The following is a 27,114-nucleotide window of genomic DNA, read 5'->3' as shown; positions in this document are numbered from 1 at the left end:
ATTATTTGAGTATGTATAGGTTTTGGTATCTTATTTTATTTATTCCATATTTTTATGAGCTTGTGTTGTTGAGTAATGGATAGTTGACATTAAATTCTTTTGGAAAGTTGGCAGTTCCTATAAACGAAGCCAAAACCCAGACATTTTAGGCAAATTAAAAATCCCAACCTGGAGATGTCCAAGAAAAAAGGGGACATACTGTATGGTCAATAAAAGACAATTCTGTCTGGACCACTATCGTCAAAATGATAGACACTAAGCATACAGTTTGGTTTGGCAGTATGGTTCTGTTCTGGGCAAAAAAAACAACAAAAAAAACCTCCCTGCCCATCCATGCAGCCTGTCATGAGTAGGTAGAGCAGCAATAAGAACAGTACAAAGCAGATATTTAAGTGTAACACATTATTCAAGATAAAGGAGTCTGATTCGACAAGGAATATCAGAAAGCCAAGTCCTGACTGTGGCGAAAGGAGGAAAATTTCTAGGTAAATTTGCTCCTGAGCAAGTGAAAAAGCTGCTTAATTAAACTGAATAGAGCTTATATAGGAATGCTGTGATAGGTGTCGTATTCCTATAGGTAAATGTGATCAGCTGAGAGTCAGCTGATGCAAGCTTGACTCACATGACCTGCCAGAACTAACGCTATATGCTTAATTCCGAATCTCAAATAACAGATCCTGCTCTCTATGGAATTATTTTTGTGTCTTTATTATTCAAACAAAAATTCTGTATTTGAGAGCAAAACTAATTATTTTGTAATTAAAAAATAAAAGTTTGCAAAAAAGTCTTCTTAAGGTTCAAAATTAAAGTAATTGAAAACTAAATAATTTGCTGTAATTAATGTGTGTCTGTGTGTGTGTGTGTGCCAACTTCAGAAAGGAAAAATACGGTACAATCGCGTGTATGTATTTTATGTAAGTGCCTAACGTTATGTTAAACTACACACACACACACACACACAAAACAGCTAGCTAATCAAAGACGATATAAACTTGTAGCTAAGGTACTGTTGTCTAATCAAATCTATTCAGCGGTATCACCAACTACAGACAGGCTTAGCTAACGTTATGTATTTAGGTGGAGGAGCATGAGAAGAGAGAATAATTCAGTTCACTAGTCACTGAATTTAAGATGTTAAATTAGTTAACTTACCCAGTAAGGAGTGGTTGCTGGCCATTGCTGCTTTTTTGTGTCATAACATCACTTGACTCCATGTTAACATCACTATATCAATAAGCTATTCATAATTTTTTCTACCTCATATTGCTGCTATTTAAATACCCTGTACTTACCCTGTAACTTTTTTGCACAGTCTTTTGCACATTCCTGTTATATTACTATTTTTGTCAACAACATACTGACCTGCACATTTATATTTATATTTTTTTATCTTTTATTCTTTTCTACTTTTTCTTAATATTTGTCTATACAATTGCACTGTCCTTGGAGCGGACCTGACCTACATTTCACTGCTGGTTATACTCTGTATAATTGTGTATGTGACAAATAAAAATCTTGAATCTTGAATTAAAAGCTCGCTCTTCTGACAGACTGGCGTCAGTGGTGGGAAAGCGTGGTCAACCTGTCACTTCAATCGAGAGTGGCCAATAGAAAAGGGCTTTTCATCCTGGTGCGTAGAGACCGCCCACTGACACACAGCTTCACTCGCAAGCAAAACTTTTCAACTCGCAAACAAAAGTTTTAGACCCGCAAAAAAAGAACATTTGTGGATTAGTGATGAAAAGTTTTTGAAGTGCACAAAGAAAAATATATATTTTTTAAAGATTTACACGCACTGCAAATTATTTTGTTTTCAATTACTTTAATTTTGAACCTTAAGAAGACTTTTTTTGCAAACTTTTATTTTTTAATTACAAAATAATTAGTTTTGCTCTCAAATACAGAATTTTTGTTTGAATAATAAAGACACAAAAATAATTCCATAGCTATCCCCCATCTCGCATGAACCAGAGTCGAGGTTACTCTCATTACCTGACTTGTGGCATGTGTGTACCCACAGCACTACTGGCAAACACATGAAACAGTGGATGATTACAGTAATTAATTTGTCTAATGTAGCAATCAACCAAACATTTCCTCCTGAGGAATAATAATCCCAATAATGAGAGGAAGGAGCTTCAGATGCACTTAATGAAAAAATCTAAACCAACTGTAGACATTCTTCAAATAAACAGATGATATAAAGTATCAGGTTTTACATATGTCTTTTAAAGACATTACATTTTTTTGTTAAATCCTAAAATATGGTGATATTGATATTGTTATTTAGTGCTCTGGTAAAGTACAGTATTCCCGAAATTGTACACAACCAGTACACAAAGAATTTGGTGTGGCTTATCAGCGAGTTGTACTTTTTGCATACTTGAATAATGAATAAAAATGGAATGAATAATTTATGATGTTGCTGAAAACATGTGCATTAGTATTTTACATTATGGAAGTCCATGCATAATGAAGGGGTTTGCTTTGACCAGCCAGTTATTCAAATTAGCAAATTATACATTTTTGTGTTGAATGTATACTACCATTCAAAATAACTTGTTTTTCTATTTTAATGTACTTTAAAATGGAATTTATTCCTTGTTATGTCAAAGCTAAATTTTCAGCAGCCATTACCCCAGTCTTCATTGTCACATGATCCTTCAGAAATAATTCTAATATGCTGATTTTGTGCTTAAGGAACATTTCTTATTATTATCAATGTTGAAACCAGTTGTGCTGCTTAATATTTTTGTGGAAACTGTGATACATTTTTTCCAGGATTCATTGTCTTTACTATAGCTTTTTATGAGATGCATCCTTGCTGAATGAAAGTATTAATTTATTTTAAAAATCAAACTGAACCCAAACTTTTGAATGATCAGTGCATTATTCTGTGAGATTCATTAGTTCTCTATGGTACGTCAGGTTTATTTTGCCCTTGTCACAAATTTTCCTGCATAGAGCATTTAATATGCATGTTTTGAGTGTATTGTATAATAAGAAATTTTATTTCCAGTTCAATTCAGGCATTTGTTATGTAAACTCATTTTCATTCAGCTGCGGTAAGGCTGTAATGGCACCTTGGCATTATCTGTTCTCAGGATCCAAAATGATGACACAGAAGAAGGACCCATAGGAGCCGTACAAATAGTTAGAGTTCACGTACAAGTGAATCAGATGAGAAAAAGCTACTATCTTATCTGAGAGATTTTTATTTTCTTGTGTGAACATGACTTTATCTTATCAGTACCGATCATCTTGTTCCCGGAGCACATCTCCTAAAAGAAAACCTGCTATCTCGAAGCCATTGTTTAGCTATCTCACGATCCCTACGGAAACGTTGTTGTTTTCCTGTCAGATGGTGGCTGACAGCTCTCGGCATGAGGCGGTCATTCATATGGAAGGATGGTAATGTAAGGAGGCCAGATAAAGCAGATACAGTGGTCTAAAGTGATATTGCATGTTTTTGGAGTGGTCTTGTGAAATAATTATGCCCCCTCCAGACATTTAGTCTATTTTCATCCGACTCATTCGCTTATAGTATTATCTGTCCTGTAACTCTTCCTTCTTGCATCATTCTTGTTTATTGGTTTAGTTACTATGCAGCACCTCTCAAGAGGACATCATCAGTGAGAGGAAGTGACATGTTTATGCATTCATATAGAAGACAGATTGTATTTCCTACATGAGGTATGTCGTACACTAAAGTAACATTATTTAACGTTAACATTAACAAGCAATGCATTTGTTACAGTATTTATGAATTTTTTATAATCTATTAATCATGTTCAGTTCATTGCTAGTTCATGTTAGCTCGGGTCCATTAAATAATATTAACAGATAGCTTTTGAGTGTAAATCTTGAAATTAACATTGATTAATAAAAAGTTTTTCATTGTTAGTTCATATTAACTAACGTTAACAAATTTCTGTACTCAAAAATCATGGCATATTTTAGTATTATTAACTATTTTTGCATCTATTTGATTTTATTTCAATCATAAAATCATATTTTCAAAATGCTTGTATTCAAAGTGCTCAGCATAAATCTGTTTATTGCGAAAACAATTCAGTTTAGTTAAAAAGTATGAACATGGTTAAATATGGCTAGCTGTGGAAAAAGCATTATTCATTTAGTTAGAATACATGTAATTGACTGAAACAAACTATATTTATTGATGATAAATATATAAATCTGATTATTAAGTATTTAAAACACATGTTTATAAGTACTATTACATAAATCTAACCTGTTTCTTGTTTCCTTGTAAAATGTTGAATTCAAATAGATAGTAATTTTATATGCAATTTAAATTTAGGCCTTAATAAAGCAGGATAATATTTGATTGCAGTGTTTAAGCAATAGCAGCCTAAAATTTCCACTCTCTTACACTAACTCCTCCTGAAATTTTAATCTCCAGAATCCTCTGTGTAGTCGTTCATCCAGAGCTGCTGCTTTTCTTTGTTGAGTGGAGGATGTTTTAATTATCAGTGATACATTTGCATTTGCAAGAGACAAAAGCACTCTAGCACAGCTTGTCTTTCATTTCAGACATTATTCCCTAATGCCCTCTCAAACATTGTTTTAGCAGCACGTTTCCATCCCCGAAGAACATTACGTTGCCCGTCTTGTCTTTTCTCTGTCTTTGGCTTCTTGTCAGGACAGAGGCAGTAGAGACATATCTCGTCACAGTTGATTGATATAAGCAATTTTGTGTTATACTCTTCCTTTTTCGCTGACTGATATTTGCGATTGGCTCCCCGACAGGTTTCTCTCATGGGTGTTAAATGAGCTTTCATGATAAGCTAAATCAGATAAACTTCTTTGATTTATGACACAGGTTACTGCGCACTAAGACCTCTGAAGTACAGTATTGAGCCTTCATGTCAGATCGTCTTTGTCTTATAGGGCAGATGTTATGTTATCAGTCACCTTATGATGCTCAGCTCATGGTTCAAATTAAGGGGTTGTGGTTCATTTTATAAGGGATCTGGTTTGTACTACCATCTCTGGTTCTTATTTAATTACACCCCGTCCAGCAGGATGAGCCCTTTTTTTCAGTTACGATATGAGGTTAATTTTCTTTATAGAAATCAGATTGATAGTTTGTACTGAGAAATTGGCGATTCAGAAATCTGACTGAAGGCTACAGATTCTGTCTTAAATGTTGTAGCTGTGATGCAGTAGCTGTTGTTTGTGTTCATATGTAGGGGTACAGGTTTTTTTATTTTCTCTAAATTAAATGAAATAATCCTGTGAAAGTATATCATGATTTAGCACATTTGGCTTTTATGAAACAAATATCTGTTTAGCCTGGTGTGCAGTAATTGCAATATCATGATTGGGGACAATTTAGTCAATCAATATGTAAGTGAAAATTAAAATATTTATTTTTACAAAATAAAACAAATTTGTTTTGTATCAGCTTGCCTGAAAATGATTATATTGCAACTAGGGCTGAGCGATTAATTGCATTTGTGATATCGCGATATGAAAAAACACAATTTTTCTACCTCAGAGGCTGCTATTACACTGTCACGTGACACACGAGAGTAAACCGGTGTGTTCGACTTGAAGATCTATCGGTGTATGACATCAAAGGACGACGAGAGAAAGCATAAGGAGACGTCCGCTCTCTTATAGACAATCTCATTGGCTGGCGCTCACCTATTATCCTCCCTGTTTTGATTTCAGCGAATCAGTTCAAGCGAACGCAGACAACCTGATTAATATTCATGAACCCAGCAGCTCAATAATCCTTAGTGAGTTTTATATTGTTCTTACTAGTAGTAGAATTCGTAGTAGTTTTATATTATCAGTATTATTTGTAGTTTCTATCATCATCTAATGCTAAATTATCATAATATCATATAATGTTTTACTGATTGATGCTAAGTGAGATATTTAAAGAAAAACTGTGCCATTTTCCAAACATAAGCTTTATATATATATATAAAGTATATCAGATAATTAATATTAGTATATTAATATTCTGGTGAGTAAAAAAAAATTAAAAATTACAAGCCAATGGAGATTCTATTGCCAAGGTGTCTATAGAGGGTTGATAATATTTACAATAATCAATTGAATTTAATAGGTGTCTCTCACATTGTCCCACAGAAACATTAAAATAGTGTAGATTAGTGTACAATGTTTTATAAAAGTAATCCATTCTATTTAGTGGCCATTTCATTCATTTAACATATTTAATATTGGGGGCATCCAAGTTATTTGACATATTTGAACATTAAAAAAAAAAAAAGTAACAGTTACTTTCCCTGGTAATTAGTTTCTTTTATAATGAGATTATAATGTTTGTGAGAAGTAACTAGTAATATAACTAATTACTTTTTTAAAGTAACGCACCCAACACTGCATACTATACAATGATTTATTACTTGTCTTTGTTGAATAATACAGAATATAAAAAGCTTTAAAAAATAATTGCATATTAAATCGCAATATTGGTTAAAAAAAACGCAATTTGATTATTTTCCAAAATCGTTCAGCCCTAATTGCAACAACGGCTGAGTGTTAACTATCCTGCTCCTTACACCAATATTGCCAAAATAATAAAGAAAACATGAACATGAAATATTGATTTAAATTTATATGATATTATTAGCTTACTTGTCGATTACCTTGAGATATAGTTCATTACGACATAGAAAGCAATCTGCCTAGCAGCAACACATACACTACTAAATATTGTTGTTGTTGTTTTTAATTGCATCCAAAATTTATTTATATATACATAATAAATATAGACAATACATACACGTATATTATGTAAACGAAAACTTTTAATCATTTGACAGCACTAATTTATATCTGCTAGTATCTCAAATTACTTTTCAATTAACTAGTTATCTAACATATTTAACTGCAATGCTAATAACATGTTATTTTTCTGTTTTAAGTGCTCTCTCGTCCAGATTTTTCTGTCTATTACTTTTTTGTTGTTGTTGTTCTTCAGGCAATGTTTTTCTATTCATGTTTTAACTGGAGACTCCTGAACTTCTAACCACTTATAATCATAATTATAATCATGGCTTATAATCACTTTAAAATGAAAAATTATTATCTCAGTGACAACTTTTACAACTTGAGATGAAGTTGAAAAATGGCACCAATTATCTATATAAATTTATGTTGATAGGAAAAGAAAGAGTATGATAAAAGAGTCATGAAAAGAGTCAGATCCTCAGCATCCTACGAGAACAAGATGAGTCCTCTGCTCAATCTGACTAGTGTTGCAGCCTGGAATTAAACCACACCATGCTGGTTTCATCTAGCCTGGCCTCCCGGTTTTCTTTTCTATTTCTGTCTCCGATGGAGTTTTGGTTCTTTGCCACTGTCGCCTTTGGCTTGCCTAGTTGGGGACACTTCATTTTTGGCAATGTTGTCGACTTGATAACACACAAACTATTTGAAGAGAACTGAACTGAGCTGGACTATGACATCACTGAATTAATGATGAACTGACTTTAATTGATAAATTGACTGTTTACTATTGTCCTCTTGCATTATTGACAAACTGTTTTCCTGTTTAACACTGTAAAGCTGCTTTGACACTATCTGTATTGTAATAAGCGCTAAATAAATAAAGATAAAGACTTGAATTGACATGAAAGCAACACTGCCCTTTTCTATAACAACTTGTCAAATATAGAATTTAGCAGTCATTACACACAAATATTTGACTGTTCAATGCCACGATTGACCAGTGAGAAGCAAGTATTCCAGAGAGCCATGTAATAAGTGAAGATGATCATAGCCTATCGTAAGGTTCATGGATAATAAAAAGCTCCACCTCAGCTCGAATAAAACACAAAGCTCCAGACAATTTCCTTTTGGTACCAATTATAGAGACACAGTGGTACTCGGCAATTTGTTGTACAATGCTTAGCATTTAAACTATACCAGCTTCAATTATGTTGAAAGTTATTCGTGTGAATATGTGTGTGATGTAGTGAATCAGCAATATGCTTATGAGAATGTTTTTCTGTCATAAACGAGAATATTCCTTTCTTTTCTCTTCCCACAGTGCAGTGTCTGGAGATGACTACTAAGAGGAAGTTAATCGGACGCCTGGTGCCCTGTCGATGCTTCCGGGGAGAGGAGGAGGTCATCTCAGTGCTGGATTATTCCCACTGTAGCCTGCAGCAGGTCCCTAAGGAGATCTTCAGCTTTGAGCGCACGCTAGAAGAGCTCTACCTTGACGCCAACCAGATTGAGGAGCTGCCTAAGGTAAGTTGTCAAGTGTCAGCTTAAACATGCATAATATCTGCCTAACAGTGGATACGTCAACTCCTGAACATCATCTTATACAGCAGTGTAAGAGTACAGAAAAATAGTGCACTAAATGTGATTGTTTCCTTATAAAGCACTAAAAGTGTCCCATAATTGAAGTTTATTAATATTATAATTTCCATTTGGTATTTCACATTGGTTAAGGTAAATCAGGCTTTGTCAAATGTATCTAGTAGCAAGAATATAACAGGACCATGGACAGCTCCCATATTGTGTGCAAAGCTGTATCTGAATTTGGTCTATAAAGCATTTGTTCTGATATACTCCTAAAATAAGTGCTTAAGTCACAAGTATTTGCTCGCTTTAGCTCTTGAGGTGCCATTCTAAACCCATGGTTAACATAGGGTTATTTTGTTTCACTGTTGATACTTGCCCTGGGCTAGTTATTTATTTTAGGAAGTCAGGTTTTCAGCAGCCATTACTCTAGTCTTCAGTGTCACATGGTCCTTCAGAAATCATTCTAATATGCTGATTTGATGCTCAAGAAATATGTGATATTATTATCAATGTTGGAAACGGTTTTGCTGCTTAATATTTTTGTAGAAATCATAATACATGTTTTAGGATTCTTTGATAAATATTTGATAGAACAGTATTTATTTGAAATAGAAATCTTTTGTAACATTATGCACATATTTACATATTCACTTTTGAATGGTTTAATGCATCCCTGCTGAATAAAAGTATTAATTTCTTTAAAAAAGAAAAGATAACTAATTTACCTGCAACCTTACAGTGTATATCAAGCCAAGGTTCTAGTTCCTGAGTATTAGGACAAAACAGGCTATAGAACTGAAATAAGTTATCAATTAATTATTTTGGATTAATCTTTTAAACATAGTTACACATCTAGTATTCACTTCAGTGAATTAATTAATTGAGACTACAGGATGATTTCAAACTGATTGTCAGCTCAAAAATACTACACAGATTGTGTGATGGAGTTGACATGTTTGAGTTTTGCGTATATATTAAAGAAAATCAACTCAAATAGGACTGAATGAAATGGAAGTGAGAAGTAATGTGAGGTTGTGGGACATTTCCTTTTCTAATTTGTAAGTATTTTAAGAATTTTAACATAAGTTTATAAGTTCATGAGGTTGACTGTAAACATTGATTGTACAAATATAGCATGCCACATGAAACTTTTAAATAACTGCTTGTCCATCTGTGGGAATGTTGTCACTCTGGTTGTCCTAAGTTACCTAAAAAAAGCAGGGTAACACAGAAATAATGAAGAGCTAAGTGACTTTCAAAATTACAGGTGTAAAATGTAGTTTCACCTAGTATTAAATATTGTCTTTTTTATTTTATTACCAACAAGACAGGACAAAACCAGAGCATATGATTGGGTTCATCACTTTGATTCATTAGGCCTGGTAAGTTCACCAAACAATTCTTCAAATAAATCTCTTTATTTCACTGTCTTTCTTAGCAACTCTTCAACTGTCAAGCACTCAAGAAGCTGAGCATGCCTGACAATGACCTCTCCAACCTGCCAACCACCATCGCCAGCCTTGTGAATCTAAAGGAGTTAGATATTAGTAAAAATGGTACATCCATAACTCCATTTATTCTATATTTGCTTTTTTCAATCTATTTTTCCAAGCCATTTTTTGTGCTGAGCATATTGGTATGATTGTCTATGATTGTACTTTTACACAGTACACATGTACCCTGTATCAACATAGTAAAACTGGCTTTATCTCAGGTATTCAAGAGTTTCCAGACAGCATCAAATGCTGTAAATGTCTATCAGTTGTGGAGGCCAGTGTAAATCCTATAGCCAAGTAAGTAGAGCTGCTCACATTTCTGACATCAGAAAGACTGAGAACTGTAATGTTTGATAATTGTTATATTATGTACATATAGGTAGTTGACGAATCCATATATATTTATTTAAGATTTTATGTGAATGTTATGTCAATAGATTTGAGTTTAAATTGTATGGCAACTCATTTTAATCCCATTTTCCTTCACTAGTTTATTTAATGGTGTTGTGGATTTTTAAAAACACAAGTACTTCATACCCCTTAAATGTGAGATAATAAAAGCTGCATGTAAAATAATCATAAAGAGAATAAAATAAAAAAAGACTAAAAAAGTATGTTAAGTTTTTTCATCTCCACTAATTTTGAATTTCTGTTTGAATTTCTTCATTTACGCTGCCTTAAAATGTAAAGAGATGAAGCTTTTGTTTTGTACACCTACTATAGCAGCTAAGGAAATAAAGCAATACTGATATTTCAATATAACTTCAAATAATTGCATCAATATGTAAATCTCTTCTCTTATCTTTCCTGAAGAGGATTTCCTATCTACAGTAACACAATTTGAAATTGTTTATTATATCGTACAGTGCATGGATTTGCTGTATTTATTAATTTCACTCTCAAAGGAATGCCGTCCTTTTCTGGATTCATTAGGATAAAAATATAAAGTGAACATACATGCAAAAGCTAGATGTTTTCATATTTCATATAACCTTTTTTTCTCTCTTTTTTAAATCCATGATTAAAAATAGTTTTGAATTCTAAATCATATTTGTACATTAATAATGCATATTGAAAGTAGACATCATGCCTTAAAACTGAACCAATCTCAACTCAAGGAGAGATAAGACATGCATTTCTTTTTTATCTCAGTGTATTCGTTTGGCCTTCAGTCTGAAGCTGAGCTTCAAATCTTTGATTCAGAAGTTTATGATAGAGGATCAAACATTCAGGATCCAGTGCATGGTCTCTGCAGAGAACCCTTTTCTTCATATTATGATTAAATCAGCCCTCAAGTGACTCCATTTACTGGGATGCTAACAGAGCCAGTAGAAGGGGAAGCGTAGAGGGATTACAGATGGCTCTCACCGCTCCTAAAGTACTTAACGCTTATCAAATCTTAAGGGCACTGGCCTTTGAGAGGGTCTGATCACCTCTCTGTTCCTGCAGGCTCCCAGACGGCTTCACCCAGCTCCTCAACTTGACACAGCTCTTCTTAAATGACGCCTTCCTTGAATACCTGCCTGCCAATTTTGGGAGGTAAGAGCTTCATCTTGGGCCTCTCTGTTCCTGCTCTGCTGGGGATTGTGAAACAACTCTTTAGCACAACCGTCTGAGTTCGTCTCGTTCTTGTAGTTATCATCATAGTGTTTTTATCTTTAGATGTTATTTTGTATCCGAGGATCAGCATGGTGCTGATTCTGGCAGTGCTTTGCCTAAAGCTTGCATGAATAAATGGGTTCTTGCAGCTCATATTGGGTTTAATGATAAATAGTTATTTAATTTGCATTGGGGAAAAGGGGATTTATTATGGCAGCTGACATTGGTCAAGGGCTGTTGCATTTAGTTTTGATAAACGAATCTGGGGAATTCACTAAAAAATGAATTGCCCTGACAACACTGTATTTGCACGGGCTGTCTGTGTTGTTATAGAGCTTGATTCATTTTCTTCAAGCTCTTTTAGAAGGTGGTAATAACACAAATTTCACAATGTCCAGACAAATATCTGGACATTTATAGCAAGAAGGGCACATTCATGCCGAAATGACTGACATTCATTTAAATACTCATGGTGCAGTGCTATTTCGGCACAAATAGCGTCTGGTTAAAATGCATTGTGAAGGATTAGTAATATTTTTGTGCTCAAATACCACATGCAAAAGTGGCAGAACTGTTTATTGAATTCACTCCTATGTTTTTGCTTTAAAAAATTAGATGGCGATTCAGAATTTGACCAAAAATTTGAAAACTTTTTTTTCAGATTATCTAAATTACGGATCCTGGAGCTTCGTGAGAATCATCTGAAAACTATGCCAAAGTAAGTTGCTTAATTTCTTATGAATAATTCTTTTGCTACTGCCAACATGGGGTCATTAAATAAATACATGCCATGAAAAAGCATGAAAAAAAAATGGTGTAGGCCAAACATTGAATCTGTGCCTGATCAAAATGTTTTGATTTTTTTTTTTTTTACATTCACCAATATTTTATTTTTATTTACAATATTATATTTGATTATTTATTTTATTTTACTAAGGGTGTCCTTTTGCGTTATACTTAGTCTTTACTTCACAACAAGTATTTGTTTCTGCCACAAGGTATTTTGATTAAATTCTGTTTGAATTTCTTCATTTACGCTGCCTTAAAATATAAAGAGATGGAGCTTTTGTTTTGTACACCTACTATAGCAAAAAAAGCCAATATTGATATTTGAATCTAACACCACTTCAAATCATTGCATTAATATATAAAACTCTTCTCTTTCCTGAAGAGAAATTTCATTTAGTTTTTTATTCATCCCTCAATAATGTGATTTAGTTTATGTAACAAACTCAGAGTAGTACAGTGTCATTTGTCACAGTGGGGAAACCTCTGGACCCCTCTAGAGAGGGACACATATTGCACACGATGGTTTATGCTTGCTGACTTGTTCAGATGTACTGGTTCAAGACTATTTTTATCTGCCAGCAATAATAGCGCCAATTTTTCCTTCAAAACCAGACTGCATGAGGTAATGTTCTCCAATCTGGGAGAGCCGTGTTTGCCCACATATTGAATGAAGGCCATGTTGTGAATACCGTCACAAATATTTGAGTACAGAGCTACAGGATTTTCTGTTTCGGATAAACTAGTTCTTTAAATCCTAAACTTTAAGTGCATTTAACAATCCATAATGTCTACATATATTTGAAATGAGTTTTGATTTCTTTTCTTGTCATGTTGCAGGTCAATTCATAGGCTGTCGCAACTGGAGCGGTTAGACTTGGGAAGCAATGAATTCTCTGAACTGGTAAGAAAGATGTTCTCCTCTTGAACACTTTTATCAATGGGACAGCTGTTACCTCACTCAGTCTTTATCCAGCATGGATTTTGGTTCGGGGGGATAGAGGAGGGGGTAGGGGAAGCTGTTGCCTCTTGTCAGATCTCTATTGCTGCACTGCGTTTTGTTTGCATCATGCGCTGATCCATTATTCATGAGTTGATTCAAACATGCAGCGCTTGCTATGACGGAGCGTTCACCACTGAGCTGCATTTAATTGGCTCACCCAAGCTGGAGTAAACAATGGCAAGGAATTTATCATATGTATCCCATGTAGCCCCACTCACACCATGCCTATTGCTGTTTCCTTCAGTGATTAATGCTGGCGGTGTTGCATTTATTTATTTGAGTATAAATCAATGAAGAGGTCCGTGAGCAGGTTACTGTGTCTAGAGGAACTATGGCAGTTGAACACCAAAGTAGCCATTAATCGCAGATTTTTTTTTCTTTGATAACTTGACTAGGAGCTGTTGGTTGTTTTAAAAACTGGTCCATTCCAATGACCATGAAACATGTTGTAAGAATGGCTGGAAAAACATTTTAAGCTAGGGCTGGGTGATAAATCGATATTGATATTTAGAGAAATATACACAATATCAATATAAAAACAATTTCATTTTATAAAAGCTATTGTCAAATGCACACCTAATCTCAAATGTCTTAATGATAAATTGGCTTTACATTGTATAGTAAAATGTACTTCTCAAAGTAATAATAAAACTATTTTTAAAACATTATCCTTTTTATTATTATTATTATTATTGTTGTTGTTGTTGTTTTTGTAGCAAGGAATGTCATGCAAATATTTTTTTTCACTCATTTTAATTCATTATGTATACAATAAGATGTGGTTGTGCAGCATCTTATTTGCCAAAAAAAAAAATCTTGACAAAAATCTTTGTAATTTAATTGTTACATTTTAATTTGATTGCATTTTAAATGATTAATCAAGTTGTTAGCTTCATAAATTAATTTCTTAATTTGATAAACCATTTTTGATTATTAATTTGTCTTAAATCATAAAACATTTCAGAAAAATATATGATGGTAAATTAAAAACTAGTGTACACTATAGTTATATTACCATCATTGTTGAGTCCTGCTGAACAGGAGAAATGCATTTCATGAAATATCATGGTAAATTAACATTATATTATATTGGATAAATTGTGAAAAAATATTTGGCCTTGACACCCAGCCCTATTTTAAGCTTCCAGGTACCAAGGTGGAGTTTGTAGACTTGTGGAGTTACTTTTAAACTTCAGTGTCATACACACGTTTGGAATATCCAGGGCACTTTGTCCTTGGGTGATGAAAAAAATGCATGCTCGCATCAATGCTTCCAAAGGGAACAGATGGTTTGGCATTGCAGTAAGCGTACTTTACTGCTCAAAGCCCCCAAGTAATAAGAGAACACCCATCAACACTTTCTGGTTCTGCTGTCTGGACTTTCAATCTCAGTGTCCCACTTCAGGATGACTTTTCAAATAACTTTTGACCTTTCCTGTTGGCAGCCCCATCAGTGCTCTTTTAATTTGAGCTCAGCTCCTTATCAGATGTTTTAAATATCTCTGATAATGGTGATTTTGGCCTGTCTTCCCTGAGAATTGTTGTCTTTCTCAACTGTCCAACATAACAGCAATTCTAAACATTATAAACTTTATATATTCTATGTAATATATGAAATGTGTATTAAATGTTTCATTCCATGTTCTAAATGACAGAATCAAAAATAAATCAATAATTTGAAAAATTAACAGCTCATATAATATGTAGTTTAACCTTCTCTGGTTGATGATCAACATTATCTGAAGGTTAAACACCTCTTTTCAGGTTTTATTTTGTACTCAAATCTTTAGTGAGAAAAACAACAGCACATTTACAAGCAATAATCCTCAACTGAAATGTTACTCAGCGGTTTCCTCAAGCATTTTTGGATGCATTGAATTATGTCAGGTAATCATGGCATAGCAGTTGCACAGCCTGAAAACAATCATTAGTTTAATTTATTATAGCTCTGTTGGTGTCATGTTCTTTTAGGCAGTTTAGTTCTCTGTAACAGCACACATTGCCCAAACAATGAGTGTTGAGAATGGAGCACTGATGGCAGGAGGCATTTGTCAGGATATCTGACTCTTGCTGTGATGTTGGCAGATGTTGGCTGGTGTGATGCCCTGAGCTGCAGATAGTTTCTTAATTGAAATCCTTGCTGAGGGGATCATGAAGGGACAGATGCTGGAACTCAAAAGGAGAGAAAAACAGAGAGCAGCCATTAAGAACTGACTGAGTTTGTGACCCATAGGGATTTGGGTTTGTTGAAACTCAATTTAAAACAATTAGTTTTTGATGCCTCTGGAATGTTGTCAAGATCGTGCTTTTATTATATAAAAATTGGTTATTGGTTTCATCACCTTATAATGTTTGTGCTGACTTTAAATGATTCAAAGGATGTGCAGTTAAAGTGGTTTGATTTAATATTTGATACCCACTCTAAGGTGTTTTTGCGAAATTAAAATAGGCTCCAATATTTCCTTTTTACAGTAATGTTTTTTAAATATCTTGGATGATGTAGAAAAGCAAATCAAGATTCTATGAGAATTTAGCAGACAATTTACAATACATTTACATGCTGACTCTCTGTTTAGTATTTGTTTTAAACCCAGAACCATGAAAATCTGAGCTTTCAGTTTGGGGAATTTATTTGAAATATGTTATATGTGAAGTATTATTGTATGATGCACCTTGAGAAGAAGCTATCATAATGATGATTCAATTAACATTCATAAATTGCTATTAATTTGGGATGCAAAATGGTATATATTGTTCTTTTGTTGGTTATGACCCTCTTTAATGTTACAGCCAGAAGTGCTGGAGCAGATCCATAGTTTAAAAGAGCTGTGGTTGGACAACAATTCATTACAAACCATACCAGGGGTAAGCACTTTCAAAAGTATTTCTATTAAGAATTCCAGAGTTCGCATCTAATGCATGTACTAAATATGAGCATACTTTGTCAGCCCTTTTTAAGATTTCATACATAAAAAAAGTACCAGTAGGGCTTTAAAAGTATGCCAAATTTTGTCATTATTTACTCACTCTCATGTCATTCCGTCATATAATATGGTGTTGGAAGAACTTGAGTGCGAGTAATGATGAGAAAATCTTTTTAGTACTCTCGTACTACAGTAGACTATAATATATGTATAAAGCATAATGTGATTTCTTTAATTTTTTCTCTTGTCATCTGCTGAAGTCTATTGGGAAACTGAGGCAGCTGCGATATCTAGACTTGGCTAAGAACAGAATTGAGAGTCTAGATGCAGATATCTCCGGCTGTGAGTCCTTAGAGGATCTACTTCTCTCCTCCAACATGCTGCAACAGTTACCTGATACAATAGGTGATGTTCCACTGCTTACATTTTTGAAATATTTGGGTTTTTAGGTTTCGTGTGTCTTTACAATGTTAAAACATTTTTCACAGGAAAGTTGAAAAAGTTGACAACATTAAAAGTTGATGACAACCAGCTCACCTCACTGCCTAACACCATCGGAAGGTTAGTAACTCACTTGCGACTCATCCAGCTGTGTAAAGGAAAAATGACAAAGGCAGAAAATACCGTCGAGATGTCTTAGATCATAATCCTGAACATTCCTTTAATGCACAGGTTTTTTTATGGAATTTTGTTGTGGTTTATAGCCATGTAATAAACCCGATGCTCAGGGTGGTCAGTACAGTCTTTAATGACTTGAACCTTTGAAATTATAGTTTTTTATGATGATATTCGATGACATTTTACCGTAGCTTGTGCTCTCAGTATTGGATTTTTCACTGAATTGCCATCTGGAGCACCATATAACAATTCTGCTGTCATTCTGGCAGTTTTTCTCACCCCAGCATGAGAAAATGCTGACTGTCAACGTCAATGTGACTCTCAGCAATGTTTTTACTCCTTTATTACTTGTATTTGTGGGAAACAATGTATGCAGCTGATAGGAATAAAAAATGACATTCTGGAATTAAAGTGTAAAGTTACAGTTTCTCGATTGCTAAAACACTATAACCAGGCTTTTGAACTAAAATTTCAAAACCATAATGCTGTTTTTCAAAAAGCACAGCCATTTTTGCTGAACTATAAACACTATTTTCTGCTTTAACACATGAGTCAGATTTGGTGAACTGTTACTGCAAAACTCTACACACAAATCCCTACATTTCTCAGTGCTTACACCATGTGATCATTTAGAAAGCACTAGCATTCAATATTGTTCACTCAAGTCTGCACAGTTTGAGCTCAATTAGCACACAATTACCCAAGTCGAAACACTAGGAGTCAACATGTATCACACACCAATCAGAACCTTCGATGGATAGATAAAAGGGCATTTGGTGCATTTCTCGAATCAGAAATGAAATTCTCAAAACTACTCGTTCAACCTCTATATCATCTAGTCACTTGTGCACATCATAAAAAGTTGATCATTCTTTTGAACGAGTTGCAATTGCTTTGGTACATTCATGCAACTGATTATGTACATTTGTCCGTGGTTTCCTACATTATCAGTTGCTAATGTCATGTTGCTCAAAATGTATAGTTCTCTGTGCTATAGACTTACCCCTCAAAACCTCTAGTCATTAGTTCATCGTATAAATCATTACGGTAAATGCAAAATGGTTGATCTAGTTGTCGAACTGTCAAGCATATTTTCTACACATTTCAATTAGACTTTTTATAAATTTGCCATGAATTGTTCAAGCGAATCTTGACTTTCACTAAGGAAGAGAATATAGATCAACCAATGACAAACCAGTTCTCTGAAATAGCTCAAAGGTACATCTCATGAACCATCAATTGGAAAGCATATATAGAAAGAGGACAACACAAGACTTACAAATTCTGATAGTGGACTTTCTAATATTTCTTTTTCTATTTTATTCACAATGACGTTGTAATGTGTGTTTTTTTTTATTCACAGTGACGTTGTAATGTGTGTTTTTTTTTTTTTTTTTTGGTCAGACCACTAGTAAAAGTGTAACTGTGAATTATATCCAGTCTTCTTCAATCAATATCCCACATACAGTAATGTGTACATTTGTACTTTTGAAAGGAAATATGACATACAGAAGAAGTGCAGCCTTCTGTATTTCAGTGCAGTAACTGTCATCCAATCTGTTGCCATAGTTTACATCAGGTAATGCTAACAGAGTGCACTGTTATATTGACAACATGACTAAGCATTTTGCCTATCTTGTTTGTGAACAATGACACAAGGACATCAGGCATGCGAGAGGATTTTACCCCCGCTGCCAGGCCAGGGCCAGTATAGCCTGTGATGTTGAAGAGGTTCTTTGGCCTGTCCCAGACCAAAGACGGGATACTGGGGCAGAATAATTATTTTTGTTGTTTGCTGTATTGTACTGTACTCTACAGTACATTAAATTGAGGAATAAAACATTTGGGGAGTACCACAAGCAACACTTATTACCGTTTTTGTAGTATTGTTTTGAATTTATCTCATCAGTGTGTAAAACTATGTTGTAGTGTGTGTGTTTTTGACTGTTTGCATGCCATGTCTGAGAGCAAAGTTTGGTTTTTCAGCAAGATTGAGCTGTTTTGAGTGGAGAGCTTCATTTTGACCTGAATATAGGAAGTTTGGGGAATTGAGTTAGAAGTTATGGATTCGTGTTTACTGTTTTGAGAATACGAGGCATAGTTTCAAGAAATGTGTTTAAGCAATCGAGAAAAAACGTAAAATATTGATACCTTTTAACTATACCTAAATAAATAATTTAATCTTTTTATCAGTCACTCTACAAAATGAGTGCCATTTGTGTCTCTCATACACATCATTCAAATGTTTTTTTATTTTTTGAAAGAAATAGTACTATTATTCAGCAAAGAGGCATTAAATTCAATAAAGTTCAAATCAAATTAAACTAACAAAAACTGTCTACCCTATAACCTTTCTGATGGCATAATTATATTGCAGCATATATTAAAATGAGTTCAATTAGTTTTAGATGGCTCAGTGTAATTAATTAACACTGAAAATATTACCTTATATTGTTCTGACAAAATCTTCCACAAAGTAATTTTACAAATTGCAGCTGAAACTGGCTAATCAGTCTGACTTTGGATTTTTAATGCAGAATCAAATGGGAAATTCAGGGACGAGGTGCATACAGTATACCATATTTCATAGCATCTGTTAATTAAGATGTCATGTTTTCTGCAGACTGCCTTTTTCATTTGTCATAGCTGTCACCACTACCTCATTCCTGTGATACTATACTCCATGCATCTCTCTTCTTGGTTTGTCATTGCTCGGTTCTGTGTGTTGTGTTAATCAAACATGCATCTTAAATGGGCACCTCAGTGCACGTGGCAAAACCGGGTAAGTAGACCAGCGAGTGTTTGTATTCCCCACACGTCTGCCACAGCATGTTTATTTAGGCAAGGGCATACCTTTGCATCCATATCTCGCTTAAAGAGACACAATGAAAGCCCTGCATATGGAAGGCCAGCTGGACCAGTCTGCTAGAACAAATGTTGGACTAATGACCTTACTAAGCTTAACAAATGTACATTGACCTTTTTCAAATTCATTCAATTAAAATAAGATGAAAAAGGGGGGAAAACTAAGGAAAATGACTAATGCGAGGATCATTACTAAAAGTACTGAAACTCATTTGACTCAATAAACACTGTGGCATATATCAGATCATTGTAAATGTTATAAACTAACATAAGGTTTGTTTTAAGAGCCCAGTATTTCATAGGATTAGTGTTTTTACAACCACCAGAATTGTATTGCAGTGTAGCATATTTAGTAAATTCATCATCAGTCCCTTTAATATGTCTTCTGTTAATTCATACCTTTTTTTACGTGGAGACGATGATTCCACATAACTCATAATTTTCATTTCCATTAACAAAACTCATTTATTCCCTATATTAAAATTATATGATACATAGACGCTGATACTACTTAAATTGAATGCACTTAAGCTTTGATATTTTGTTTGCACATTGTAAACATTTGAATGGGATGTTAGAATGCAAATTGCATTTTAAAGGAATCGTTTACTTTTCATCATTTACTCACCTTCGTTTTCTTCCAAACCCGTATGACTTTATATTCTTCTGTGGAACACAAAAGGATAAATGTAGATGAATACTGGTCGCTCTTTTCCAATGAAAATGAACAGAAACTGGGCATGTCAAGCTCCAAAGTGACAAAATAGCAGAATAAGCATCATTAACTGGTGTCTGTACTGCATAGTACAAGATATACACTTTAAGAAAAGGCTGTAAAAATAGGGTACAATGTACTGTTTATATGAAGATGTATTGATTTTTCATAGTTGTTTTACCCATACTTTAAATTATGCATTTAATTGTGTAGTGTTTTAGGTAAAGTCCTAGCAGAAAATTACCAGTATCTTTTCTGTGTTTCTACAGATTTGTTTTTCTCACAACGTTTGATTCCTTGTGAAAACCTATTTACCTTCCCCTGGAATGATCATATTATACATACAGCAAGATTTTCAGTAAATAATCAGTTTAGGTCTGTTTCACACACAAAGATGCTGTAGGGCTTTAGAAGACTTGAAAAGTAGTGCACATGTTGTTATGAAATACATTTATGATGCTTTTTTGGAGCTTGACAGCCTGTATCCTCATTCACTATATAAAAAAGTGTGTACAAAAAAGAAGATCATATGCGTTTGTAACGACATGAGGGTGAGCAAAAAAATAAGAGAACAATTCCTTTAAGACTGGTTAAACCTGCTATTTAACCTTAAATCTAAACTTTTTTGAAGAAAAGTTATTCACTACAGTAGAGGCAATTATTTCTTTATCTGCTGACCTTTAAAGAGACGTCACATGATGTATGTATTCATTTTATCATCTCATGAAGTGTTTTCAATAGGCTTTCAATAGGGATTAAGCAACCCTGCATAACTGCACACTCCTTACCTGCTTTCTCTTACATCTGCCAGTTTATCACTTTTAGAGGAGTTTGACTGTAGCTGTAATGAACTGGAATCCCTGCCTCCCACCATTGGCTACCTGCACAGTCTTCGGACATTTGCGGCCGATGAGAACTTCCTGACTGAGCTGCCCAGGGAGGTGAGTATTAGTGTTATGCACTTTCTACAGTATTAATAATGAGGGAAATCAAAGGCACATTCTCTATATATTTGACCTGTCTTTGTGCTGAAAATACAACCAAGACGATTTTTGGAATATTTGATTAGTTTTTTCAATGGGACTTAAAAATGACTTGCCAACAATTATAATTATAATATTAGTGCTGTCAAACAATTAATCGTGATGAATCGCATCCAAAATAAAAGTTTTTGTTTACACAATATATGTGTGTGTGTGTTGTGTATATTTATTATGTATATATAAATACACACAAGTGTAAAAATATTTACGTTTATATTTATATAATTTATATCATATATACAATTTAATATATCTGTGCTGGGAAAAAAAGTATTACTTTCTAAAAAAAAAAAAAAAAAAAAAACTAAAAAAAAACTTTCTAACAGTAGTATAATGGCTGACCAAAATCCAAAAGTAACAATGCTTGCTGTGCAACACACAAAGCTATATTCAACTTGCAGATAAATCTAAATTAAATATAATACAGGATATACAGTACATTTGTGGCTACCACATTTTGAGATCGACTGAAGTGGATAAAACGTGTTAAACAAACTGCATGGAAATGTCCTGCTGACCTTGACTCGCCACTCGCTGTGTTGACAGAATACAAGTGTCATTTTACATGAAAGATAGAATGCTGATATTCAACAAAAAAAAGCTGACAAAATTGCACTTCACCCGAGCTATCATATCCTCTCCTGTGTTGCAGATTGGAAACTGCAGGAATGTTACGGTCATGTCCTTGCGCTCCAATAAACTAGAGTTTCTGCCTGATGAAATTGGACAAATGACAAAGCTACGTGTTCTCAATCTAAGTGACAATAGGTAACACCTGATGTTCCTGTAGTTTTTGTTTTTCATTTTACACCCTGTGCACACACTTATCAACATTCACACCAACACTCACGATCAAAATTGTTTAATGAATAAAAGATGAGAGGCATTATTTGCTTAAAGTTTAAAAAGTGCCTCTTCAAATCTCTTATAGGTTTGATGAAAAGTCTAGATTGGTTCATGTAAAGCAGTGAGGATGATGTTGATTCTTTTCCATAATGGGACAGTAATGGGGCATGGCATCAGAAAAGTGCCTGGCCTTCCCACAGGTTAATTAAGAAAGCTCTTTATGAGCTGTGCGGACAATTTAGATGCTCTGACTGCGATTATCTGGAAACAGAGTAATTAAACTTAACCAAGACTAAACGTGGCATAGGCATTAAAGTACCAGAGTTAATGGGGTTTCTGAAGTGAACAGAATCACCACAGGTCTTCATAACATTTTAACTACACTCAGTAACACTCTCCAACAGTCTCATTTGTTATTTTGCCATCCATCCTTTTGGAATTCTCATGAACTAATTCTTTATGTTCTGTTTTAGGTTAAGGAATCTTCCCTTCACTTTCACTAAATTGAAAGATCTTGCTGCACTCTGGTTATCTGACAATCAGGTTGTTATCTAGACCTTCTTATTAAATTGTGTACAAAGTATATAACTATGTGGTATTTGGAGCACTTTTTAACCACTTTACATAAAGTTGAAATTTACAAACAATTGGGAGCTGTAGTTGTTTGGTAGCATCAAATGTGGTTAAAAGCGGTCAAAATACATACTGCAATTGAATACATTGTTTTGGTAGTTGTATTTACAACAATTCTTTTTGTTATTCAGTCCAAGGCCCTTATCCCCCTTCAAACAGAGGCTCACCCTGAGACCAAACAGAGAGTCCTTACCAACTACATGTTTCCTCAGCAGCCCCGGCACGATGAGGGTAAGAATAAATCGACCGTTTCTCTTTTCTTTGATTTGACATTTTACTGGATTTAAACTTCTGGATGGATGTGTGTTTCCTTGCTGCAGATTACCAGTCTGACACTGACAGCTTTAATCCCACTCTCTGGGAGGAACAGAGACAGCAGAGGATGACGGTGGCATTTGAGTTTGAGGACAAGAAGGAAGAAGAGGACAACTCCGGAAAAGTGAAGGTCCCTTTAAGAATTGAAAATGTGAAGCTTTTTGGCTCGTATTTTACCTGGTATTAACATCCATCTCTGGTGATCTGATCACAGATGTTAATATCAGATGTAACCAGGGCCACTGCTGTATCTGGTTAGCTGCGATTTAAGAAAAAAAAAACTTTAAGCACCAGAAAGAGTTATATGGGCCATATGGGCTAAATCCTCTTCCCTATATCTGCAGGTTGAGATTAATCTGAAGCGCTATCCCACCCCATACCCAGAAGACTTAAAGAACATGGTGAAGTCAGTGCAGAACCTGGTGGGTAAAACCACTCACCCCCTCAACACTGAAAAATGTTCTTCTGGGACCAATATGGAGCTCCACAGCCAAGACAAGTATGAGCCCAAGTGGCCTATTGCTCCTAAGGAGGTAATGCTTCTTTGTCTTATTTTATCACAGTGCCTACCTGGGCTCATAGATCAATGTCTCTGCAATTTGGTTACAAAGTGCTTTTTTTTAATAAAAAGGATAGATCAGACTTTGAAATTTGATTAGGCGAGCCACATTTGAATCTGTTGTGGATTTTAAACAAGGGTCCAGGGACCCTAAAGTTGTTTATGGGTGCCAGAGTTAAAGTTACACTATGTAACTTTTGGGGTTCTAGTGGCTAATAAACAAAATTGCATGAAGCCGGAGCTGCTTCTCTCTGTTTATGACTAATCACGCAAGAATATAAACATATATTATAGTCATAGTGATTCTGTTTAAGAAAAAAAAAAACACGTTTTGGAATATGGATTCATGATGTGCTTGCTCATTATATCAATTTGTTGATTTTAAACAAAAAAAAGTTACAGTGTATCTTTATTGCATTATCTTTTATTGCAATAAATTTAACACAAAGATGATGATGATAATACATCAATTTAATAATAATAATTATATATATATATATCAAATCATACATTTATTATATTATTATAACTATTTATTGAACATTTGTGTCTTATATTATATTGCTGTTACAATTTTATGAAAACAATCCGAGGTAATGCGTTATGGTGATTACACATGATAAAATGAACAATGACTGTAATGCACAGCCTCTCATGGCTTATTGCTTGAATATCCATCACTTTGGAGTCAAATTATTTTGTTATTGAATCATGAGACACTTGTAGATTAGTGTGTATTCTTTGTAGGTGACAGAACGAGAGGTCAAAGACTTTTCGAAACCACCAATGTCCGATCAAGGTGTCATCCTCAACTCAGCCATTGACATCCCAAAACGCAAAGACAAAGAGGATCTGACCGAGAGCTCGGAAGTATGACAAGTTTTCTTTTCATTGCAATATTTATGCACAGCAATGTATCAGGGCTGCTGCTTATTTTAAGCTCCCCTAAAGATTTCATCGAATGGAATGGAAAATTATTGTAGATACAAAACACATAAGGTATTTCCAAAGTCAATTTTTTAAAACAGAAGGATGAGAGTGTGTAATGAAATTCAGGCAGTAGTTTCTTTGTTTTTGAAGGCCTGGATTTTCATCCTCGGTGTCTGAGTCAGTTCGGTTGCGTGTATAGAGAGTGTTGAGTAGTGCTGAGTGTGTTTGTTAAAGGTTAGATGAACCTGCAGAGATAAAATACACAAAGATCAGTGCAAATGTTTCATCTCTCACAGCCAGCAAACCCCCTCCCCAACAGCCAGGGCTGCAGTGTTGTTTAGGACACAGAATAACTACCAAGTCATTAACTTTGCCCATGAATATTAGAGAGAGCTGGTGCAATTAGTAGTGAATGTCACAGTAACCTTGTAGTATGCTTCATTTTTTAGTAACTCGCTTTTAAAATATCCTATAATTATTTATTTACTAGAAATCTAGACCTGCAGTGTTTTACTCTTCAGTTTTATATCCTGTAGCACTGCTCCCAATACAGCTGGAAATCTTTTAGTAAACAGAAATAAAGGTCAGTGTCAAATGTCAAGAGCACTCAGAGAATCCATTAAAGGTTCCTGTATGAAAATATTAATTGAATTCAGGAATGCTAAGATGATTTGAGTAAGCTATAATAAATCTCAAGAAACTGTGCAAACACAGCTACATTCATAATCCATTCATTGATGCCAGGCTTTTCTATGCTTGCTGTAGCTCTTTGTTTAGAATAGCATACAAGTGCATGGTGTATTGTGTCCATCGCAGCTTGGCCTCACACTGTTTCCCCCCCATGGTCTCAGAGACCCCACGGCCAAACTGTGGAACTATAAATATTCCTAATATTATCAGGGTTATCGGGACCTTGGGAGTACCAGTGCCATAAACCTCATGTATCTTACACATTCTTTTCTTTCTGGACCATGAGAATCCATTTTGGTTTGTTTGTTTGTATATATGTATGTATGTTTGTTTTGCTTAGATTTCTTTACATCGCGTCGTTCCCAAGCCGCAACAGCCAGAGAATACGAGCCTGGCCGTTACTTCCTCTTCCTGTTTCTGCCTCATAGTAAGTGGCTGAGAGACAAGACTGCAGAAAATCAGCTGAACATATGGGGTGGCTCATTTCAACTGCCTTCAAAGCAAATTCAATTCATTTTTTCAGACACCCCTATTGTGGGTGAAACATTTGTTAAATACTTGCATGGGTTTGTTGCCCATAATGAAGTAATGAAGTCAGTGTTCGAATTACAGGGGGGCTAGACGGAACGAGACCCCCAAGTTATCATCATAGTCCCCCAGATATCTCGAAACTCAGGGTAAGGGGAGACTGTCAAGCAGCCTTGAAGTGTCATTTAAATTTATGTCTTTATGACATTTCAAATAAATATTCTAATTTAAAATATATTAAATATTAAACAATAAATATTATAAAAGCAAGAAAATTGTATTAATAAATCTAAATGATAACTACTCACAATGCTTTGTCAGCAGCACATACTGTGGGGGATTCCAGTTACCACAGTTATCTCTTTATTTTTGTGATTCTATCCACCTTTTTCTTCAACGCAGAAGTAAGCCTATGGGTGAGACTTCTGGTTCATTAGCCATTATAGATAAATAACGAGAAGAATAACAACGTGCAGTAAACGATACAACTGTTTGCACTACAAACCAGTGTGTTCATAATTAAGATAATACATTTAAATAATATTGTAAGACACAAATTTTCAATATCAAGAAGCAAAACGAACTGTTTTGTACAGCTAAAAATAGCTGGACGCGGATGAGACCGGAAGCTAGACCCATGGAATTTACAAATGGCCGCACCCATTTTTACAGCAAGACAAATGTGGATAGATTTGGTTATTTGTTTTGAAAGCAAACATTTTTTGTCCTGTAGGGGATTTTTTTTTGGTCTCAAATGTGCTAAGGCTGCATTTGTTTAATCTAAAATAAAGACAGTAATATTTTGAAATATTTAAAACAATATAAAATAACTAATATAAAATAAAAAAAAAATAATATAATTTTAAATGGCAGTTTTTTTCTTGTGATGGCAAAGTTACATTCCCAGCAGCTATTACTTCAGTCTTCATTGTCACATGGTGCTTCAGAAATCATTCTAATATGCTGTTTTGGTGCTCAAAAACATTTTGTTTTTAATTATTATTAATTATTTTCTAAAATAATCTGTGTGTGTATATATATATATATTAAAATTTGAATTTTTTGAATTTTATATATATATTTTTTTTTTTTACTGAATCCAAATATGTAATATTAAGTGCATAAGTGCTCTTTTATTCCAAATATTGAGCTCCCCAAAATCTTTGGTATCATTCGAACACTGCACAACATGCATCAAATGGCCCCCATGCTGAATTTTGTTCACAATTCATTTACTCCAAGTATGAAAGC

The 27,114-nt window shown here is 34.4% G+C and overlaps 1 protein-coding gene across 5 annotated transcripts in view; it reads left to right on the top strand.

The window, feature by feature from the left end:
- Positions 1-27,114, top strand: part of LOC306844987 (leucine-rich repeat-containing protein 7-like) — a gene marked incomplete at both ends in the record, with an annotated part of 75,236 nt that overhangs the window by 14,997 nt on the left and 33,125 nt on the right. For 3 of the 5 annotated variants that reach the window (XM_079377463.1, XM_079377461.1, XM_079377460.1), the window contains 17 exons: positions 8,059-8,253; positions 9,752-9,869; positions 10,028-10,106; positions 11,259-11,348; positions 12,070-12,126; positions 13,035-13,098; positions 15,988-16,062; positions 16,382-16,526; positions 16,610-16,712; positions 21,131-21,260; positions 22,015-22,130; positions 22,682-22,751; positions 22,973-23,072; positions 23,162-23,286; positions 23,501-23,689; positions 24,463-24,585; positions 25,676-25,762. In XM_079377463.1, coding sequence (XP_079233589.1) covers positions 8,065-8,253; positions 9,752-9,869; positions 10,028-10,106; positions 11,259-11,348; positions 12,070-12,126; positions 13,035-13,098; positions 15,988-16,062; positions 16,382-16,526; positions 16,610-16,712; positions 21,131-21,260; positions 22,015-22,130; positions 22,682-22,751; positions 22,973-23,072; positions 23,162-23,286; positions 23,501-23,689; positions 24,463-24,585; positions 25,676-25,762 — 1,860 coding nt within the window. Of the gene's footprint in view, positions 1-8,050; positions 8,254-9,751; positions 9,870-10,027; positions 10,107-11,258; positions 11,349-12,069; positions 12,127-13,034; positions 13,099-15,987; positions 16,063-16,381; positions 16,527-16,609; positions 16,713-21,130; positions 21,261-22,014; positions 22,131-22,681; positions 22,752-22,972; positions 23,073-23,161; positions 23,308-23,500; positions 23,690-24,462; positions 24,586-25,675; positions 25,763-27,114 lie in introns of those variants that run through there. The other 2 variants (XM_079377459.1, XM_079377462.1) reach the window with 2 other exon arrangements.

Source organism: Barbus barbus (assembly GCF_936440315.1).
Source record: "Barbus barbus genome assembly, chromosome: 25".
Taxonomy (NCBI): Eukaryota; Metazoa; Chordata; class Actinopteri; order Cypriniformes; family Cyprinidae; genus Barbus; species Barbus barbus.
Note: the sequence above shows the minus strand (reverse complement) of the source record. Positions and strands in the feature narration are given on the sequence as shown.